General features: G+C 40.0%; 1 protein-coding gene across 1 annotated transcript in view; it reads right to left on the bottom strand.

Annotated features, from left to right (window-relative positions):
• Positions 1 to 18,731, bottom strand: part of LOC127570634 (plexin domain-containing protein 2-like) — a 348,836-nt gene that overhangs the window by 81,061 nt on the left and 249,044 nt on the right. Inside the window, 2 exon segments of the mRNA XM_052016376.1 lie at positions 3,398 to 3,479; positions 5,923 to 6,018. Coding sequence (XP_051872336.1) covers positions 3,398 to 3,479; positions 5,923 to 6,018 — 178 coding nt within the window.

Here is an 18,731-nt window from a genome sequence, read left to right on the forward strand (position 1 = left end):
TACATCTTTGGAATGTGGGAGGAAATCCACGCAGTCACGGGAAGAACATACAAACTCCTTTCAGACAGCGGTGGGAATTGAACCTGGGTCACTGGTGCTGTAATAGCGTTACGCTAACTGCTACACTACCGTGCCTGCCCCAATTTACTTAAATGTAGGCAGCATGATGAAGAAGTTTGTGGATAATGCAAATATTGGTTGTACAATTGAGGAGGAAAGCTCTAGACTACAGGAAGATACAGATGATTTGCTCACTTGAACAGAAAATAGCAAATGGAATTTAATCCAATGAGTGGAAAGGAAGCATGGGAACTGGGATCCTGGTGAAAGGGAAGAGAGTGAGCTGGATACCAAACCTTCGGGATTTCTGAATAGATAAATAGAGGATTATAAGAACATGTGTATGTGTACAGGTCTCATTACAAATAGTGGAAGATGTGATTGCAATGAGGTGGGTGCAGAGGAGATTTATGTGGCTTTTTCAGACTTGAAATTTGAGCTATGAGGACAAAATTGGACAGATGATGAGGGGAGATTTAATTAAGATTTATAAAATTATGCTGGGCTTAGGTGGACTACATAAATGTAGTCAAAAAGAAGGCATGCCAGTGGCTCTACTTCATTAGGAATTTGAGGAGATTCAGTAATGTCACCAAAGACTCTTACAAATTTTTAAAAAATGTACAGTGGAGAACATTCTGACTGGTTTCGTTGCAACCTGGTATGGAGGCTCCAATGCAGAGGATTCACAAGAGGCTGCAGAGGGTTGTAGACTTAACCAGCTCTATCACGGGCACAACCCTCCCCACCATCAAGGACATCTTCAAGAGGCAGTGCCTCAAGAAGGTGGCATCCATCACTAAGGATCCTCACCATCCAGGACATGTCCTCTTCTTGGTTCTACCATCAGGGAGGAGGTACAAAAGCCTGAAGACCCACACTCAATGATTCAGGAACAGCTTCTTCCTCTCCACCGTCAGATTTCTGAACAGTCCATGAACCCATGAACACTATCTCATTATTCTTTTTTTTGCACTATTTACTAATTTTGTAACTTATAATAATTTTATATCTTTGCGCTGTACTGCTGCCACAACACAACACATTTCACGACATATAAGTCAGTGGTAATAAATCTGATTCTGACTGAATAGGAAAGACCTATTTAATTTATGGTCTAAAACCAGCAGGAATAGAAGAATTCAAGGGGAGATGAAGAAAACTTTTCCACCCAGAAGGTCACAGAGTCATACAGCAAAGGAACAGACCATTCAGCCCACCATGTCCATGTTGTCTTTTTCTCCCATCTACCCTACTCTCAATAGGACCATATGCTTCTATCCAGCCTATGCTTTTCTAGGTGGTGGAAGTTTGGAACACGCTCCATGAAAGCAATGGAGACAGAACCCCTCAACACATTTAAAAAGTACTCTGATGTGTATGTGAGGAGCTGTAACCTACAGGCACACGGACAAAGTGGGAGGTGGGATTAGACTGGTCAGCTTTCTTTTGGTGACCGCAGACATGATGGACTAAATGGCTTCCTTCTGTGTTGTAAATTTTCTGTGATTCTACTGTCATGTAATATTTTTGAACAAGGAGTTACTTCTGCATGTAAATGTAGTCACACTCCTAACATTAAATTAATAGATATTGCATTTTTTGATTATCCATCACATTTGCCTGAGGCAACACCCTCATGCTATTGTTGTGTGCTGTAGTCAGTGGAGTGCTTCCTCATCTCATTACTGTTTTCAGTGATCAGATGAATCTATCAGAGGTCCTGATAAATAGCATATCTTACTCTTTCTTTCCTGAGGGTGTATTTGTTCGATCTACAAAGGGAACAATGTTAGCAACTCATCTAGTCATACATCCACCTATTTAGAAGGTGATTAATAGGTAGTCATTTATGTAGACGTGTGTTACTATTTTATGAGTCACATGTTCCTAGTTTAAAGGAAGTATGTTATTTTGACAAAGGTTTGATTAACTTTAAAGACTGTGCTATATAAAAAATAAATAACGCATATCCAGAAGTAAAATACCGCAGATGCTGGAAATCTGAAATAAAAGCAGAAAATGCTGGAAATATTTAGCATATCAAACAACATATGTGATGAGAAAATAAAGCTACAGGTTGATAACCTTGTATCAGATGCTACCTGAGTTGTTAAGTATTATCAGCGTTTTCAGTTTTTTTAACAGAGCTACATCCTTATTTGCATGCTTTAATGAGATTCAGTGCAATAACCAAATTTATACATATATATACACAATCATTGCCTTCATAAATCATGTTCTCAGGTTAACATTTCAGTTTTATTTACTTACTGAAGGCATGGAAACTATTTATTGTACGGTCATGATTTCTACATAGTAACAAATAAAGTGCTGGAAATACTCAATAGGTCAGGCAGCATCAATGGAGAGAGGCACAGTTAAGATTCTGGGTTGATTTCCCAGGAACTATAGTTGACAGATACAGGGAACAGTAGCTCCTGCTTCTTGGTGCATCACAGTAGTAAGATCTATGTCATAGTATTTAGCACCAGAAACAATTTTATGTCTGAAAAGCTATTTTTTTTTATTTACACTTAGATATGAGAGTTAATCTTTATTGTATGGTATATCAATGATGGAATCAAAGTTTAGTCCAGTTGCTCACTTGCTTTATAATGTTGTCAGTATGAGTGCTCAGCATTTATTGTAACTATGATGAGCAGTCACAAGAAAATGGAAGTCCTGCCTGCACAATGATTTGACAGATGCTGATTAAAGGTAGTCTTTCTTAAGACTTGTATTTGTTTACAAAACATTCAACGCAAAACCTCTGTTTAAGATATAACTGGATCCATTTACTCAAGACACATATGCTCACTGAGAATGGCTCCTGGTCCATGAATACTTCAATTTTAAAATTCCCATCCACTCATTCAAACACCTCCATGGCCTTGCCATGATATAACACACCTGCTCTTTCATTAGCTGTTCCAATTTTGGTCCAAATATACTCATGTGTAGTAGTTTTAGACATTTTACAGTGATACAGGTCTGATATAAATACAAGTGATTGCTGTAAAGTAAACGTGTAAAGTAAATTCAGTAAACCAAAATCACTCAAATGATATTAAAATACTATACATGATAACCATATTAACTCAACATTTCAAAGTAGCGCTCCTATCTGGTTTAATAAACAGCAGACGCAGCTTCACTGCTGAACATTGTCAAACAGAACTAAGACAAGTTGTAATACTGATTTGTACAAGGACTGATAAAGAGAATCAAAAGCTAAGGATCACAATAGATTATCCTTTCCTTCAACTTCAGCACCATTTAGCTGAAGGATTATAACCGTCTTGTTGCAGTGTTCTCTGGACATTTTGAGGCTTACCTTTGCAACTTGTCACACCAGGTGCAGTTGAACCCAATCTGTGTATTGACACAGGCAAAGCAGCTTCTCAATTGGAGGCAAGCTGGAAATGCAAAAAAAAATCATAGCAATTATTCGATATCTCAAAAAGAATGTAAAAAGACTGTAACTTAAAATTATTATTAAAATCTAACATGGTGGTCAAAATTAAAGATTTGCTGTTATGAATGATCAGGATTACGATCATGAAACAGTGAAGGTAACTTTTAAACTAGTTTAACGACATGTGTTCAGAGCAGTCTCACAGTTCATCATTTGAGCTTTGCCCTCAGCATTCACTTTAAAGATCTGGGAATGAGAAATTCAGAAGTTTCATCATTTAAGCATAATGTAAGTGTGTGTAAGGTCGTAAGGTTATGAGGTCACATTGTATAAACTTGGCTTGTATTACCGTGAATATATTATTTGGGGGGGGGCGATGATCTAAACATATATTTAACATAATTATACATTTTCCTCTGGTGGAGGAGGGGTTGCATCAGAACCCTGTGATGAGTGGATGGGTTGGGAGGCTGTGGGGTATATTGAGCCGTGTGATGGATGGTCAGTGGGGAGGGGTGTATCAGAGCTAATGGCTGGGTTGTGAGGGAGATAGGGTGGTGGAGGGAACCCTGGGGCTGTGTGATGGGTGGTCGATAGAAAGAGAGACATGGGAAAGCTGTGCAGAGATAGATAGTGATGAGGGTGAGAGACTGGGGGCTGGGTCTTGGGCTGATGGGGCCGGGGTATTACAGGGCTGGGAGATAGGGATGTGGTCAGGGTCTGAATGAGGGGATATTGCAGTGCTGAAGGGATCTGCAGAGTGCAAGGTAAATGCGGGACTTACTTTATAGGGGAGCCACTCCAGCACTGAACGGGACCACGAATTGTATGGGAGCACCCAATGATGATTGCTCCTAAGACAATGCGGTCCTTGTTCTCCTTATACATTCTAAAATAAACACGGCATGGAACCGTGTCATCCTATGCATCCTTGATGCAAACGTTGAGTCAAGGGTGCAAAGATGACTTTTGTATGGAAGTGCCCAGCTGATGTTTCACAGTGACACAAAACTGCCCAAAAATAATTTTTATTCCCCTTCGCTCTAGGGAAAAAAAAATCAATTTTTAATCTCATGATGTTGGGAAAAAAAAAGCAATTGAATTTCTGGGCAGAGGTTGTGCATGGTCAATCATTTCAGCTCAAGTAAGTTGCTGCAGGAGCGAAAAAACAAACCGTTGGAGAGCACAGAGGATCAGGCAGCATTTGAAGAGGCAGGTCAACAATTCGGGTCAAGACCCTGCATCAGGGCTCTCCGTATCCACAGATACTGCCTGACCTTCTGACTTCCTCCAGTAGTTTGTTACTTGCTGCAGATTACAGCATCTGCAGTCTCTGTCTCTAAGTTACTGCAGGAGTTGCTTAGGACATCCCCTTTGGTTCAACTATCTTTTAATGGCTTCATTATCATGAAGTCAGGACTGGGACCATCCACCAATGTTTTTGCATCATTCAGGTCTAGTCACAATTCTTTTGAATATGAAGTGATTGGCACTGGCTTTGAGCAAGACCCCGACAGCATCCAATGGGCTGACAAATGGAAGAATTATTCTTTCTGAGTATGTGCTTGGCAATGACCACCGGTGCACAGTGGTTACAGTATATGTTCTCCACAGGATATATTGCGGCAATTCCCCAGTCTTATTTCACTATACCTCCCTGACCCACAGTCTCCATCGCCAAGAAAATAAGGTTAGGAAAAGCACAGTAAAATCTACATCACACTCCAACTAGGTGTGAACATGGGTATTGTGGTGGCACAGCATTTAAATTACTAGACTAGTAATCCAGAGGCCTGCACTAACAATCCAAACACCTGAGTTCAAATCCCACCATGGCAGATGCAGAATTTCAATTCAGATTAATCTCAAATTTGAAATAACAACAACAATTGCTCTTAGTAATACTGACTATAAAACTACTATTGTGAAAACCTATCTGGTTCACTAAGGTCCTTCGGAGGAGGAAATCTGGCATCCTTACTTGGATTTCAGTCAGTGCAAGTGTTTGGCTCTTAATGAGCTGGCAAGCCACTCTGCTGTGGGTGACTCATCAACACTTACTCAATTAACGATGGGCAATAAATACTGGCCTCGCCAGTGATGCCCAGATCCTGAAAAATGAAAGAATAAATAAGAACACCAACTGATCTGGGCATCACTGGGTCAAAATCCCCAAACTCCCCACTTATTTCCAGTGTGTGAATGCTTTTGAGAGAGGAATTGAAGCAGTCCAAGGATAAGGGCCACCCCTGCCTTCCTGGCCTACCAACAGATGTGTAATAAATGAACCTTTCCACCATAATGCACATCCCAAGCACAGGAAAAAGCCTGACTTGCTACATACAGGTTTGTGCTTTTTGATCCCATGATGATTGGAGTATGGAAGTTTTCACAGCACAACTAATCAAATTTATGCAAAACACGACTGATAAATTAATACTTACTGGCAAGTGGAATCATTTCAATTGCAGACATGTTAGTGACCTTTGACATCTGAAGTTCAACTCGGTGGTATTCGTAAATTGTTCTTCTGCGAACATCTGCAATGAAGGTCATTCTATTGAAAGGTTATACTTCTGCATTGTTCTGTTCAGCTTGTTTTTAACAATGATCTTTATATCTTATGCATTTAAGCTCCTTGTAATTCAGAAACATCCCAGAACAACTGTTTTTTTAAGGTTCTGCATGGTGTCCAATAAACCTCATTAACTATTATTACAGAAATAAACCTACCCAGATGTCAAGAAGAAAGAAAAATTGCCTTCATAAAAATGTCATAATCCTTTAGGAATGTTCAAAGCATTTTACAGCCAATGAAGTATTTCTGAAATGTAGTCTGTGTTCTCATGTTATGGTGGCCAATTTATGCACACCAAACTCCCACAAATACCGATGTGATAATAATCAGATGATATCTTATTTTTCAGAAATTTTAACTGAGGGATAAACATTAGTCAGAACACTAGAGATAACTCTCCATCTTTTCTTCCAAATAGTACCATTGAATTTTTGATGCTCACCTAAAAGAACAGATGAGACTTTGGTTTAGCTTCCTTGGTTCAAGACAATAGCATCAGGATAGAGTTTTGCACATAGGTCTCTGGAATGGATGTAAACAGCAGACTGCTACACACTGAGCCAAACCTGACATTTATGTAAATCACTTCTCCTCAAAAATCAAAATATGTAGCAAAATACTCATTTTATTTTCATTTAATTAATTTCTCCACCTTACTAGGCAAGAAAACAACTTATAGGATTATTCATTCACAGGATTAACTGGTACGGACGCCTGCCCCATTTCAGCATGATGAAAGCCAAAGGTTAAATATTCACATCAGTGACACAAAATGCAAGAAGGCCTGTCAACAACCACATCGCTGAGACAGTGACTGCAGTCTCACTCATAGATTATACTTGTCTGCCACACAGGATGGTTTAAGTTGTTGGAAAGAAAGAATCTGGATATTTAAAACAACTCTCCCCTTCCTCTCTGCCACACCCCTGACCCCCACCCCTCCTCACAATCACCTCACTGGCTGCCCTGATTTATGGTGACATAGAGAAACACAGCAGCCAATTTGCCCAAAGCAAGGGCTAACAACACAACAAAATAACTGATCAGATAAGTTATTTTTGTACTACTGGTAAAAGCATTTTCGCCAGGATAGTGGGAAAATTCCTCAGCTCAGTTTCCATAAGTTCTTTCACATCTAATTAAAATCCTACATTGTCTAATTCTGAAATGGAATTCAATGAATCTAGCAATTTATTGGTTATCAGCAATAAATATGCCAACAAAATTGCTATTTTCTTGTAAAATCCCACTGGGTTCACTTGTATCTTTCAGTGAAGTTTGCTGTTAACCCTGTCCAGTGAGACCTTTAGCTAACTCCAGTCTGTCACTGCATGGCTGGCTCTTTCTTTTGGGTGTGTAAAGGGTGAAGGTGGGGGCTGGAGGTGTGGGTTGCTATATACACAAGGCAGAAGAGAGTAGAAGGTCATGGGAGGAAGGGTGGGAAGTAACAATTAGCATATGGACTTCTGTGCAATGTAAATATTAACATACTCGATTGGGGTTTTCTGCCAACTTGTGGTGGACAGAAGTTCATAAACAGTATGAAATATTCCATGAAAATTGATTAAAAATACCAAATGAGACTAGATAGATATACCTGTGAAGCAAGCAGCATCTTTCTGTAAGAAATGTGTGCATATTCTAAATTAACATCACATAGGCAGGAATTAGAATCATAGAGTAATACAGGATGGAAACGGACTCTGGCCCAAATCGTCCATTCTGACCAAGGTGCTCACCTCACTAACGTGTACAACTGCAAAATAATATCTCAACTCCTATACTCAATGCCCTGACTAATGAAGGCCAGCATGCCAAACACCTTCTTCACCACCCTGGCTACCAGTGATACCCCTTTCAGGGAACTATGTACTTGTACTTCTAGGTCTCTCTGTTCTACAATACTCCCCATGGCCCTGTCATTCACTGTGTATGTCCTGCCCTTGTTTAACTTCCCAAAATGCAATACCTCACACTTATCTGGTTTGAATGCCATTTGCTATTCCTTGGCCCAGTTACCTAGCTGATCAAGATCCCTCTCTAATATTTGATAATTTTCCTCAATGTCTAATGTCACCTATTTTAGTATAATATGTAGACTTATTAACCCTGCCTTGTACATTCTCATCCAAATCATCTATATAAATAACAAACGCACCACTAATCTCTGTGGCACACTACCAGTCACGGTCCAAGAAATAACCTTCCACAATCTCCCTCTCTTTCCTACCAAACAAATTCTGAATCTGGTTAGCTAGCTCTCCCTAGATCCAATGTGATATAACCTTCCAGACTAGCCTTCCATGCAGGACCTTGTCATAGGCCTTGCTAACGGCCATATAGACAATATCCACCGCCCTGGCCTTACCTATCTTCTTGATTATACCTCATTGAAAAACTTTGACAATTGAGGCAAAGACTTTATATAATTCACATTATTATGGACATATGTTAAACAATTAATCACCAAAAATTTTGCATTATACAAGAACACAAAACATAGGAAAAACAAACAAATTACTTTGCTTCACATTTATTTCTAATTAAGGTCAGCGAACCCATTCAAATGAATGGGCTTCGTTGGATTCACCAACCATGGCTTGCATAAAGCTGAGGGCCAGGTATAAAATATTTCAGCCCTTGAGCTCTATACAGTCAGAAAGCATGTCTGGGCTTAGTGCTGAGTTCAGGATGCAGTAGGAAATGAAGAGGCATCAGCATCCTGCCTCAAGTATGTCCCATACTTCGATGCTTGCAGCTAGACAGTGTTTCCACGCCGATATGACCTACTTAGAGCACTGTCAGAAAAAAATTTGGGACAGGTTGAAACCCATGCATCATTGTCACTGGTGACTTGCAAGCCAATCAGATTTCTATACTGCTGCTTGTTCTGTATGTGTGAGACTTAAAGGCAGTATGTACCTTCCAAATTATTTACTTACTAGCCACCCCAAGGATTCTTCACCATACTTCCCATGACACTGACACCCACTATTCCAACTCACCTGAGCCTTCCTCGATTAATCACTATATGCAACCAATCCCGATAGACTAATTACCTGACCCAACATCCTCCGCCACTGATCACTGACACCAGCCCACCCACTCACACACCAAGCCCCTAAATCCTTTGGAGCATTGTGGGGAAAATCAGATGACATTTTCTCAGGAACAACTATCATTTGGCAGTCCTGGGATAACTAGTTTTGAACAATGCAACAATGAGTTCAGATCTTGGTAAATTAAGTTCAATACTTGCCTTTGACCCATTGGCCCCCACCTCCTCCAATGTTGCTCCTCACCTCCTAAAGACAAGACCATGATGGAGACCCAAATCTCCACACCCCCCTCTCCCTCATGGTCCTGGTCTTTCTGGCAGAATTCCTTTCCATCCCTAAAATTTCTTGCAGATCTTTCTCCATCACCTGCCAGTCCCCCAACCCCACTTTCTCCAGCCATTTACTTCGCCCGCTCACCTGACATCCTGCTCCGGTTCTTAGCCCAGGGTTCTCCCTCCCCCAGCAATCTGGCCTTGCTCCCAATTGGCGTACCTGAGGTTCAAGTGCTTCTGAAATAGGCAGTGACGGGCCCATGACTGAAACTGTTGTTAGGGCAGCACAACCGCAACCTACCAGTTTGCCAAAAGTTCTATGCCTAAAATCTTTTCGTCAGACTCTCCTACTTAGATTATATTCCTCCATCAATTCTTATGCCTGATTGACACGTTTTGTTTGTCCTCATTTCTAAGCACTGAGGTGTCAGTGACACAGCAACCTGAAATTCCAAACAATTTTACCAGCAAGCTGCCTGTGGGCATCTTGCAGCTCAGCAATCTCAAATAAATGAGTCATAAAGTTATATAGAGTGGAAACAGGCCCTGCGGCCCAACTCATCCATGCTGACCAAGTTGTCTACCTGAGTTATTGCCATTTGCCTCCATTTGCCGTTTATCCCTTTAAACCTTTTGTATCCATGTCTTTTAAACATTGTAATTGTACCTGCCTCTACAGCTTCCTTTGGCAGCTTGTTCCATGTACCCACCACCTTCTGTGTGGAAAAACTTGCCCCTCAGGTCCCCTTCAAATCTTTCCCCTCTCACTTTAAACCTATGCCCTCTAGTTTTAGACTCTCCTACTCTGGGAAAAAAAACTGTGGCCATTTGCCCAATGATCTGTAAGATCACCCCTCAGCTTTCTATGCTCCAGGGAAAAAAGCTATCCAGCCTCTCCTTATAATTCAAGCCCTCCAGTCCCAGTAACATTCTTGTAAATCTTTTCTACACCCTTTCCACCTTAATGATATCCTTCTTATAGCTGAGCGACCAGAACTGCACACAATACTCCAAGTGTGGTCTCACCAATGACTTGTACAGTTGTGTCATGACATTCCAACTCCTGTACTCAATGCACTGACAGATGAAGGCAAAAATTCCAAATGCCTTCTTTCAATATGCTGTCTCCCCGTGCCTCCATTATCAGGGACCTGTACCCCTAGGTCTCCCTGTTCTACAACACTCTCCAGGGACCCACCATTTACTATGTAAGTCCTGCCCTGGTTTAACTTATCAAAATGCAATATTTGTATTTGTCCAAGTTAAATTCTATCTACCATTCTTTGGCACACTTCCCCAGTTGATCTAGATCCCATTATAATCTTAGATAACTCTCTTTACTGTCCACTATACCACCAATTTTGGTGTCATCCACAAACTTACTAACCATGCCAACTACATTCTCACCCAAATTGTTAAATCAACTGAGGACCCAGCACTGATCCCTGTGGCACGCTGCTGGTCACAGGCCTCCAGTCTGTAAAACAATCTTCCACTGCTACTGTCTGACTCCTTCCACCAAGCCAATTTTGTATCCATATGGCTAGCTCACCCTGGATCTCATTTGGTGTAACCTTTTGGACCAGCCTATCTCGTAAGACCTTGTCAAAGGCCTTGTGAGAGTTCATGTAGATAATATCTACCACTCTTCCCGTCAATCCTTTTGGTCACCTCTTCAAAAAAAAACTCAATTAAATTTGTAGGACACGATTTCCCATGCACAAAGCCATACTGACTATCCCTATCAGTCTTTGTCTTTCCAAATGCTGGCAGATCCTGTCCCTCAGAATCCTTTCCAGTAAATTTCCCACTACTGAGGTTAAGCTCACCAGCCTGTAGTTCCCTCATTTGTCTTTGCAGCCCGTTTTTAAATAAAGGCACAATGTTTGCCTGGCCCCCCCCCCCCCCCAGTCTTTTAATATCTCACCCATGGCTAAAGATGATGCAAGGGCTCCTGCAATTTCTTCCCTTGCTTCCCACAACATCCTAGGGTACACTTGGTCAGGCCCTGGGGATTTATCCACCTTGATGTGCCTGAACACCACCAGCACCTCCTCTTTCATAACGTTGATATGTTTCACTGTTCTCTTTCCCAAATTTCCGAGCTTCCATGACCTTTATCCCCACATTAGAGGAGTCTAAAACGGAAGGGCATAGGCTTTAAGTGAGAGGGGAAAGAGTTAAATGTGGAAGTTTTTCACACAGCAGGTGATGGATATTGGAATGAGCTACCAGAGAACGTGGTAGGTGAAGGTACAACTACATTTGATAGACATTTGCACAGGTTCATGGATAGGAAAGGTTGAGTGGGATAAGGGCCAAATGCAGTCAAATGGGACTAGCGCAGGAAGGCACCTTGGTCTGCATGGATGAAATGGGCTGAAGGGCCCATTTCCATGCTGCATAACTTTTATGAGTCTGTGATATTTTCAAGATTGCAGCAGTTGTTTTCTCATGCTCTCAAACAGCCCGTTTTACTTACTGTCTGAATTTCCTATAATCAGTTATAAACTTTTTTTTGCTCTATTTCACTATCTTTTTGCTGATCCATGGAGCTCTTGCTTTAATTCTTCTGCCTCATGGGAATGTGCTTGGACTATAACTGAACTGTGACCTCCCATTGTTCTATTTTAGTATTGCTTGCCAAGCTTCAATGCCGATATACCTGAACCATATCCATTCTCATCTCAGTGAAACTGACCCTTCTCCAAATAATTGTTTTTTTTATCTTGGAATGGTATAAGTCCTTTTCCACAGCTATTTAAGACCTAACGATATCATGGTTGCTATTTCCTAGATATTACCTCACTGACTCTTTGTCCACTTAGTCTGGCTCATTACAAGGACCCCGTCCTGTAAAGATGACTTCCTTGTTAAGCCAGAAGCATACTGATCAAGAAAATTATCCTGAACACATTCGAGAAGCTCCTTTCCCTCTTTGCCCATTATGTAATTGCTAAAACTAGTCTAGATTTTGATGGCTGAAGTCTCTCTTTATCACTACTCTTCGACTTTTTCGATCTCTGCAAATTCCCTGTGTCGCTTTGCCGTAATATTTCTGCTAGTCATCAATCTATAAAATAGTCCCGGTAATGTAATTGCACCTCTGTTCTTTCTTACAACTAAACAGTTAGTACCTGTCCTTGTTCACCCCAGGACATCCTCTCTTTCTCCAGCACTGCAGTATTCTCCTTAATTAATTGTGTCACTTCCCTCCTTTCTTTCCTGCCCTATTTTACCTGAATATACAGTAGCCTGGAATATTTAGAACCCCTTCCAGCCTTACCTGAGGCCAGGTCCCTATTAATACAGCAACACTGTAGCCACATGCAACTAATCGCTCCTGCAGCTCACCAACCTTGTGCAATACACTTCTTGTGTTTACATACATGGACTATAAACCTATCACAGCCTTTGTGAACTCTCCCTTTGCCTGGTTCAGTCTACAAACATTCTATTACTTTCTTAGCTATGGAAAAAAATGCATACACCATTCCAAGCTAGAAAAGCCCTCCCTCCTGCACTCCAGCCATACATTTATCTCTGTCATCTGTCTATTTCCATACTCATTGGCATCTGGGACAGGGAATAGTCTGAAGATTACTACCTTTTAGATCTTGCTTTTAACCCCTTTCATGACTCCTTAAATTTACCTGAATGACCTCGTCGTTTTTTCATGTTTGATCCCTGCCATCAATTCCCACTCAATCCTCATTATCATTAAGTTCCTTATAATCTAGAATAGATTCAATAGCAGAACATTTCCACCCTTCTGAGGTGGAGGATCCCAAAGATTCACAACACTGTGAAATATAAAGATGGGAAGTTTTGAAAAATGATGTTAATATTCATTAGATTATCTATTCTACATGACTTCCTTGTTTTGTTTCTCAGGATTATCTGAACCTTCACTATATCTTCTATTTATATTTCAACACAATTTCAGGAATTTAGAAAGATACCAGATTTTATGTTTAATTATTTCATGAACCTTAAAGAGTAATACAAAGCAGATTAATATATGGCTAGTGGAATGGTGTAAAGGAGAGGGTTTTGAATTCCTGGGAAATGAACCAGTGCTAGAAGATGTGGGACCAGTACAAGCCGGACAGGCTACAGGACCAGCAGTGTTTGCTGCTGGTAGGGAGGGTTTAAATTAAAATGGCAGGGGGATGGGAATCTATGCAGGGAGACAGGGATCTATGCAGGGAGACAGAGCAAAGGGAAACAAGGACAAAAACAGAAGGCAGCAAGGAAAAAAGCAAAAACAGAAGGCAGACAAATCAAGGGCAATAAAACAAGGCCACAGTGGAAGATAATACTAAGGGTTCTATGAATGTGAAAAAGACAAGATAAAAGGTTTTGTCTTCACACATGGAGCATTCCCAATAAAGTGGATGAATTAATCACACAAATAGATGGAAATGGGTGTGATAAAATTGGGATTACAGAGGCATGGCTTCAGACGGATTGAAGATGGGAACTGAGCATCGAGGAGTATTCAATACTCAGAAAGGAGAGGCAAAAAGGAAAATGAGGTAGGGTTCATTTCTGGTTAAAGAGATTAATGCATTAGCGAGCAAAGATATTAGGTTGGATCATGTGACGTCTGTATGAAGAGAGCTTTTCTTTCTTTTTCAATCTTTTTATTAGTTTTCAAATTAATACAGATTAATATATAACGTCAATGTTTGTACATGTACTACAAAGAGATCGGGAGAACAATCATGGCACGGATAATCATAAAAAACAATAAAGTATATAAAAAAATCTGTAGATCCAACTATCTCTTAGTGAATGAATATAATATAAAGGAAAGGAAAGAAAAAGATTTATTATAAAATATAAAAGAAATAAAAAAAATCCCCAAAACAATAAGAAAATTTATAAACAGTATATCAAACCAAACTAAGTTAAGGAAAAAAAAATTAAAAAAAACAAACAGAAAAAAAAAACTGGACTAAAATTTCTAGTAGAAACAGAGCAATATTATGTCATCAACTCCATTCCTCTAAGTTGAAAGGTTATTACAAGGGGATCTATATCATGTGAAAATATTGAAATAAATGGACTCCAAACTTCCTCAAATTTAAGCGAAGGATCAACAGTACCACTCCTAATTTTTTCCAAGTTTATACATGATATAGTTTGAGAGAGTAGAGCTTTTAAGTACCAAGGGGCTGAAGACACTAGTACAACCTCCAAACAATATCACTGATGTTGGGGTTGGCTTTAAACAAGAAGCTGGAGGCTGATGCAATACAGGTAGAACTATAATCATGGATGACCTCAAGCTACATGTAGATTGGATTAACCCAATTAGTAACAATACTGAATAGGAGGAGTTCCTGGAGTGTAGAGGGTAGATAATGTAATCCCACTAATTAATAAGGAGGGAGGAAGAAAACAGAATTGTAAACTACTTAGCCTGACATTGGTCATGAGTGAAATGCTAGAGTCCATTATTAAAGTTGTATCAGCAGACTATCTGGAAAACAATGAAATGATTGATCAAAGTCAGCATGGATTTAAAAAAGGGATATCATGCTTGACAATTTTACTAGAATTTTTGAGATGTAACTGGTAGCATGGATGGGAAAAACAAGAGGATATCTGGTATTTGGACTTCCGCAATTAGTGATATGTGTGCAAAATTAAAACACATGGAACTGGGGCTAATACACCAACATGGATAGAGAACTGGTTGGCAGATGGGAAAAACAGACTAGGAATAAACAAGTCCTTTTCTGAGTGGCAGACAGTTACTAATGGGGTACCAGAGAGTGCAGAATAGCTTGGACCACAGCTATTCACAAAATATATTAATGATTTAGATGATAGAATTAAGGGTAATATCTTCAAGTTTTTTTTGGACAACATAGACCTGGGTAGGAGTGTGAGCTGTAAGAAGGGTGCAGATAAGCGCCAGTGCGATCTGCACAGGTTGAATGAGTGATCAAGTGCATGGCAAATGCTGTATAATGTGGAAATGTGAGTTTATCCACTTTGGTGAGATAGGAAATGAAAAGTAGAAATAAATGGATCTTAGAAGAGCTGGGATGTCTTACTGCAATTGCACAGAATCTTGGTGAGACCACACCTTGAGTATTGTGTGCAGCTTTGGTCTCCTTAAGTGACGAAAGATGTTCTTGCTATGGATGAAGTACAGCACAAGTTCACCAGACTGATTTCTGGGATGGCAGACTGACATATGGTGAGTGATTGGGACAACTGGGTTTATATTCACTTGAGCTTAGAAGGATGAGAGAAGTCATAATTGAAATCTATAAAATTCCAATGGAACTGAACAGACTAGATGCAGGAAGGATGCTCCTGAAGGTGGGAAATCCAAAACCAGCGTTCACAGGCTAAGGATGTGGGGTAAGTCATTCAGGACTGAGATGTGGAGAAATTTCTTCACCTGAAAAGTGGTGAACCTGTCGAATTCTTGACCACAGAAGGCAGTTGCGGCCAAATTATTAAATATATTCCAAAAAGAGTTAAAGATAGTTCCAAAGGTTAAAAAGATCAAGAGGTATTGGGAGAAAGCTGGAACAGAGAGCTGAATTTGGATAATCAGCCATGATCATATTGAATGGTGAAGTCGGCTCAAAGGGCCAAATGGCCTACTCTCATTATCTAAGTTTCTACATTCCACAAAATTATTTGGAATAATTTTTTGTCACTGCATGTATTGATTTTATAATCCTGTATGATGAAGTGTTTTCTATCAACCCAATTAAATTTTGTGCTTGAACATCTAAACTTCATTCACATCTCAGGCATTGCAATCAGCACAGCTTATTCAATCTATAGCATTCTAGGAGCTGTAAATGCTGATATGTAATGTGGACTGCTTTCAACATTAGCCTTTTTGTTCCTTTTTTATATATTAATTCTTAAAAGTCACAAGTCTATTTCCACTTTTCTATCATAATAACTTGCTTGCATCTAATTTAGTTTTTAATTAAAAATTGTGGAATCTTACTGACATTTGTGAAAGGTTATTTGTTAGGTATTAGGTATTTCATTCTCTGTAGTGACTGCTTCCTTGTCAGTATCTACAGATTACCTAAACTCTGACTTTGCTGTTGAAAGCAACCAGTAATAGATTAGGCTTGACTGTTCACTTTGTGGCAATGTAACATTTTCCTTTGTCTGTGCACCTTTGAAGCAAACATTTGTTTTGAAGAATACAAATTCAATAGGCTTGGAAACTGGTAAAGTAGCAGAGTATAATTTTATCTTCTGACTTCTGCTTCAAATGAAAAATATGTCCAGTCCTTATTTACTGTTTTTGCAACATAATATAATCATTGGCTATTCATCATTTTTGTCAATTAACTTGACCTGTCAATTACTAATAGACATTAAATTTTTAGCTATCCCTCACACCTGATCCATATCATTGAGTAACAACTCCCAATTGTCTTCACTCAGAAGCAGCCACCTGATTTTGTGGACAAACAAAACAACATTTTAATGGAAAATTATAAGCCAGTTTTAAAGGGAGGGGGTGTTCTATTCTGACAAAGTCCTCTTCACAATATAAAAAAATTCCCCCAAATTATTTTGAGAATGCAGCTATATCTGACTATTTCTCATCGAGGATTATGATATGTGCACAAATCTTTCTGTTATCCATAGATAATTTATTCACATTTTTCTCTAAGTAATTAAATATAGATGGTGAGAATCAACTTGCTGTTCACCTTTCTCTTCCAGAATGTTCATCGGTTGAGCAAATGACAATCCTTGACCCTGGTACTGGGGAGGTAACATACCATTCTGGCATCACATCTGTGGCTACATAAAGGCATGGGATCAGACAATATCCTATAGCTTAAGTACTGAAGAACTGTGCTACAGATCTAACTGCACCCCAGCCAAGCTATTCCAGTGCAATTGTAACACTGGCATCTATCTGACAATGTGGAAATTTGCTTTGTATGTCTTGCTCACAAAAAGCATGGCAAATCCACTCCAGCTAATTACTGCTTAATCAGTCTACTCTCAATCATCAAAAACCACTTAATTGACAATAACCTGCTCATCAATGCCCAGTTCGCACTTCACAAGGACCTCTCAGATTCAAACCCCAGACATCCTTCATACAAATGTAACTCAAAAAGCTGAATTTCAGAGCTGAGATGAGAGTGATTGCCCTTTTTTTTGTTTTGAGTTATACAGCATGAATCAGGCTCTTCGGCCCAGCTGGTCCATGCCGGCCAAGATGCCCCATCTAAGCTACAAGACAGGATTTGACTGGAAGTGGCAACAAGGTCCCTTCTAAAACTGAAGTCAATGGGATGAAGGGAAAACACTCCAATGACCAGAGTCAGACCTTGCACAAAGGAAGAAGTTTGTGGTTGTTGGAGATCAATCATCCCATAATTCCTCAGGGCAGCTTTCTTGGGCTAAATGCCATCAGCTGCTTCATCAGTGACCTTCTATGCATCATAAGGTCATAAGTGTAGATGTTTTCTGGTGATCGTACAATGTTCAGTTCCATTTGCAACTCCTCAGAAAATGAATGCCTGCACACACCAAGACCTGGACAACATTCAGGCATGGGGTGGTAAGTGGATAGTAATATTTGCACCATAGAAGTGCCAGGCAATAACTATCTCCAACAAAAGGGAGTCTAACCACCTACCCTCAATAGCTGAGTCACCCATCATGAACATCCTAGGGGTCAACATTGACTAAAAACTCTAAAAGATCGGCTACATAAATAATATGGCTACAAGAGCAAGTCAAGGTTCAAAATCCTGTGGCATGCAACTTCCTTCCAAACATCTCAAAGCCTTTCCATCATCTATAAGGCACATAAGGAGTTAGGTGGAATACTCTCTAGCTCCAACAACCCTCAAGAAGCTCAACACCATCCAGAACAAAGCAGACTATTTAAAGGTCTATCAAACACCCCAAACATTCACTCACTCCATCACTGGCACGTAGTGGCTGCAGTGTATACCACTGACAAAATACACTGCAATTATTTGCCTGGGATACTCTGTTAGCACCTCCCAAACCCACAACCTCTACCACCAATAAGACCAAGGGAAGCAGGTGCTTGGGAATGGCACTGCATGTAGGCTCCCTTCCAAGAAGTACAACATCCGGATTTGGAAGTACACATCCGGTTCTTCACCAGTGTCGGGACTTTATCCAAGAACTCCTTATTCAACAGTACTGTGAGAAGAATTGCAGAAGTTCGAACTTACCATCACTTTCTCAAGGATAATTACAGATCAGCATCAAGTACTAATGTCAAGGGAGAGTACACTCTTAAGGGCAAGACCCTTAACAGCACTGAAGAGCAGAGACACCTTGGAGTGCAA

The sequence above is a fragment of the Pristis pectinata genome, chromosome 5 (genome assembly GCF_009764475.1).
Source record: "Pristis pectinata isolate sPriPec2 chromosome 5, sPriPec2.1.pri, whole genome shotgun sequence".
In the NCBI taxonomy this organism is placed as follows: domain Eukaryota; kingdom Metazoa; phylum Chordata; class Chondrichthyes; order Rhinopristiformes; family Pristidae; genus Pristis; species Pristis pectinata.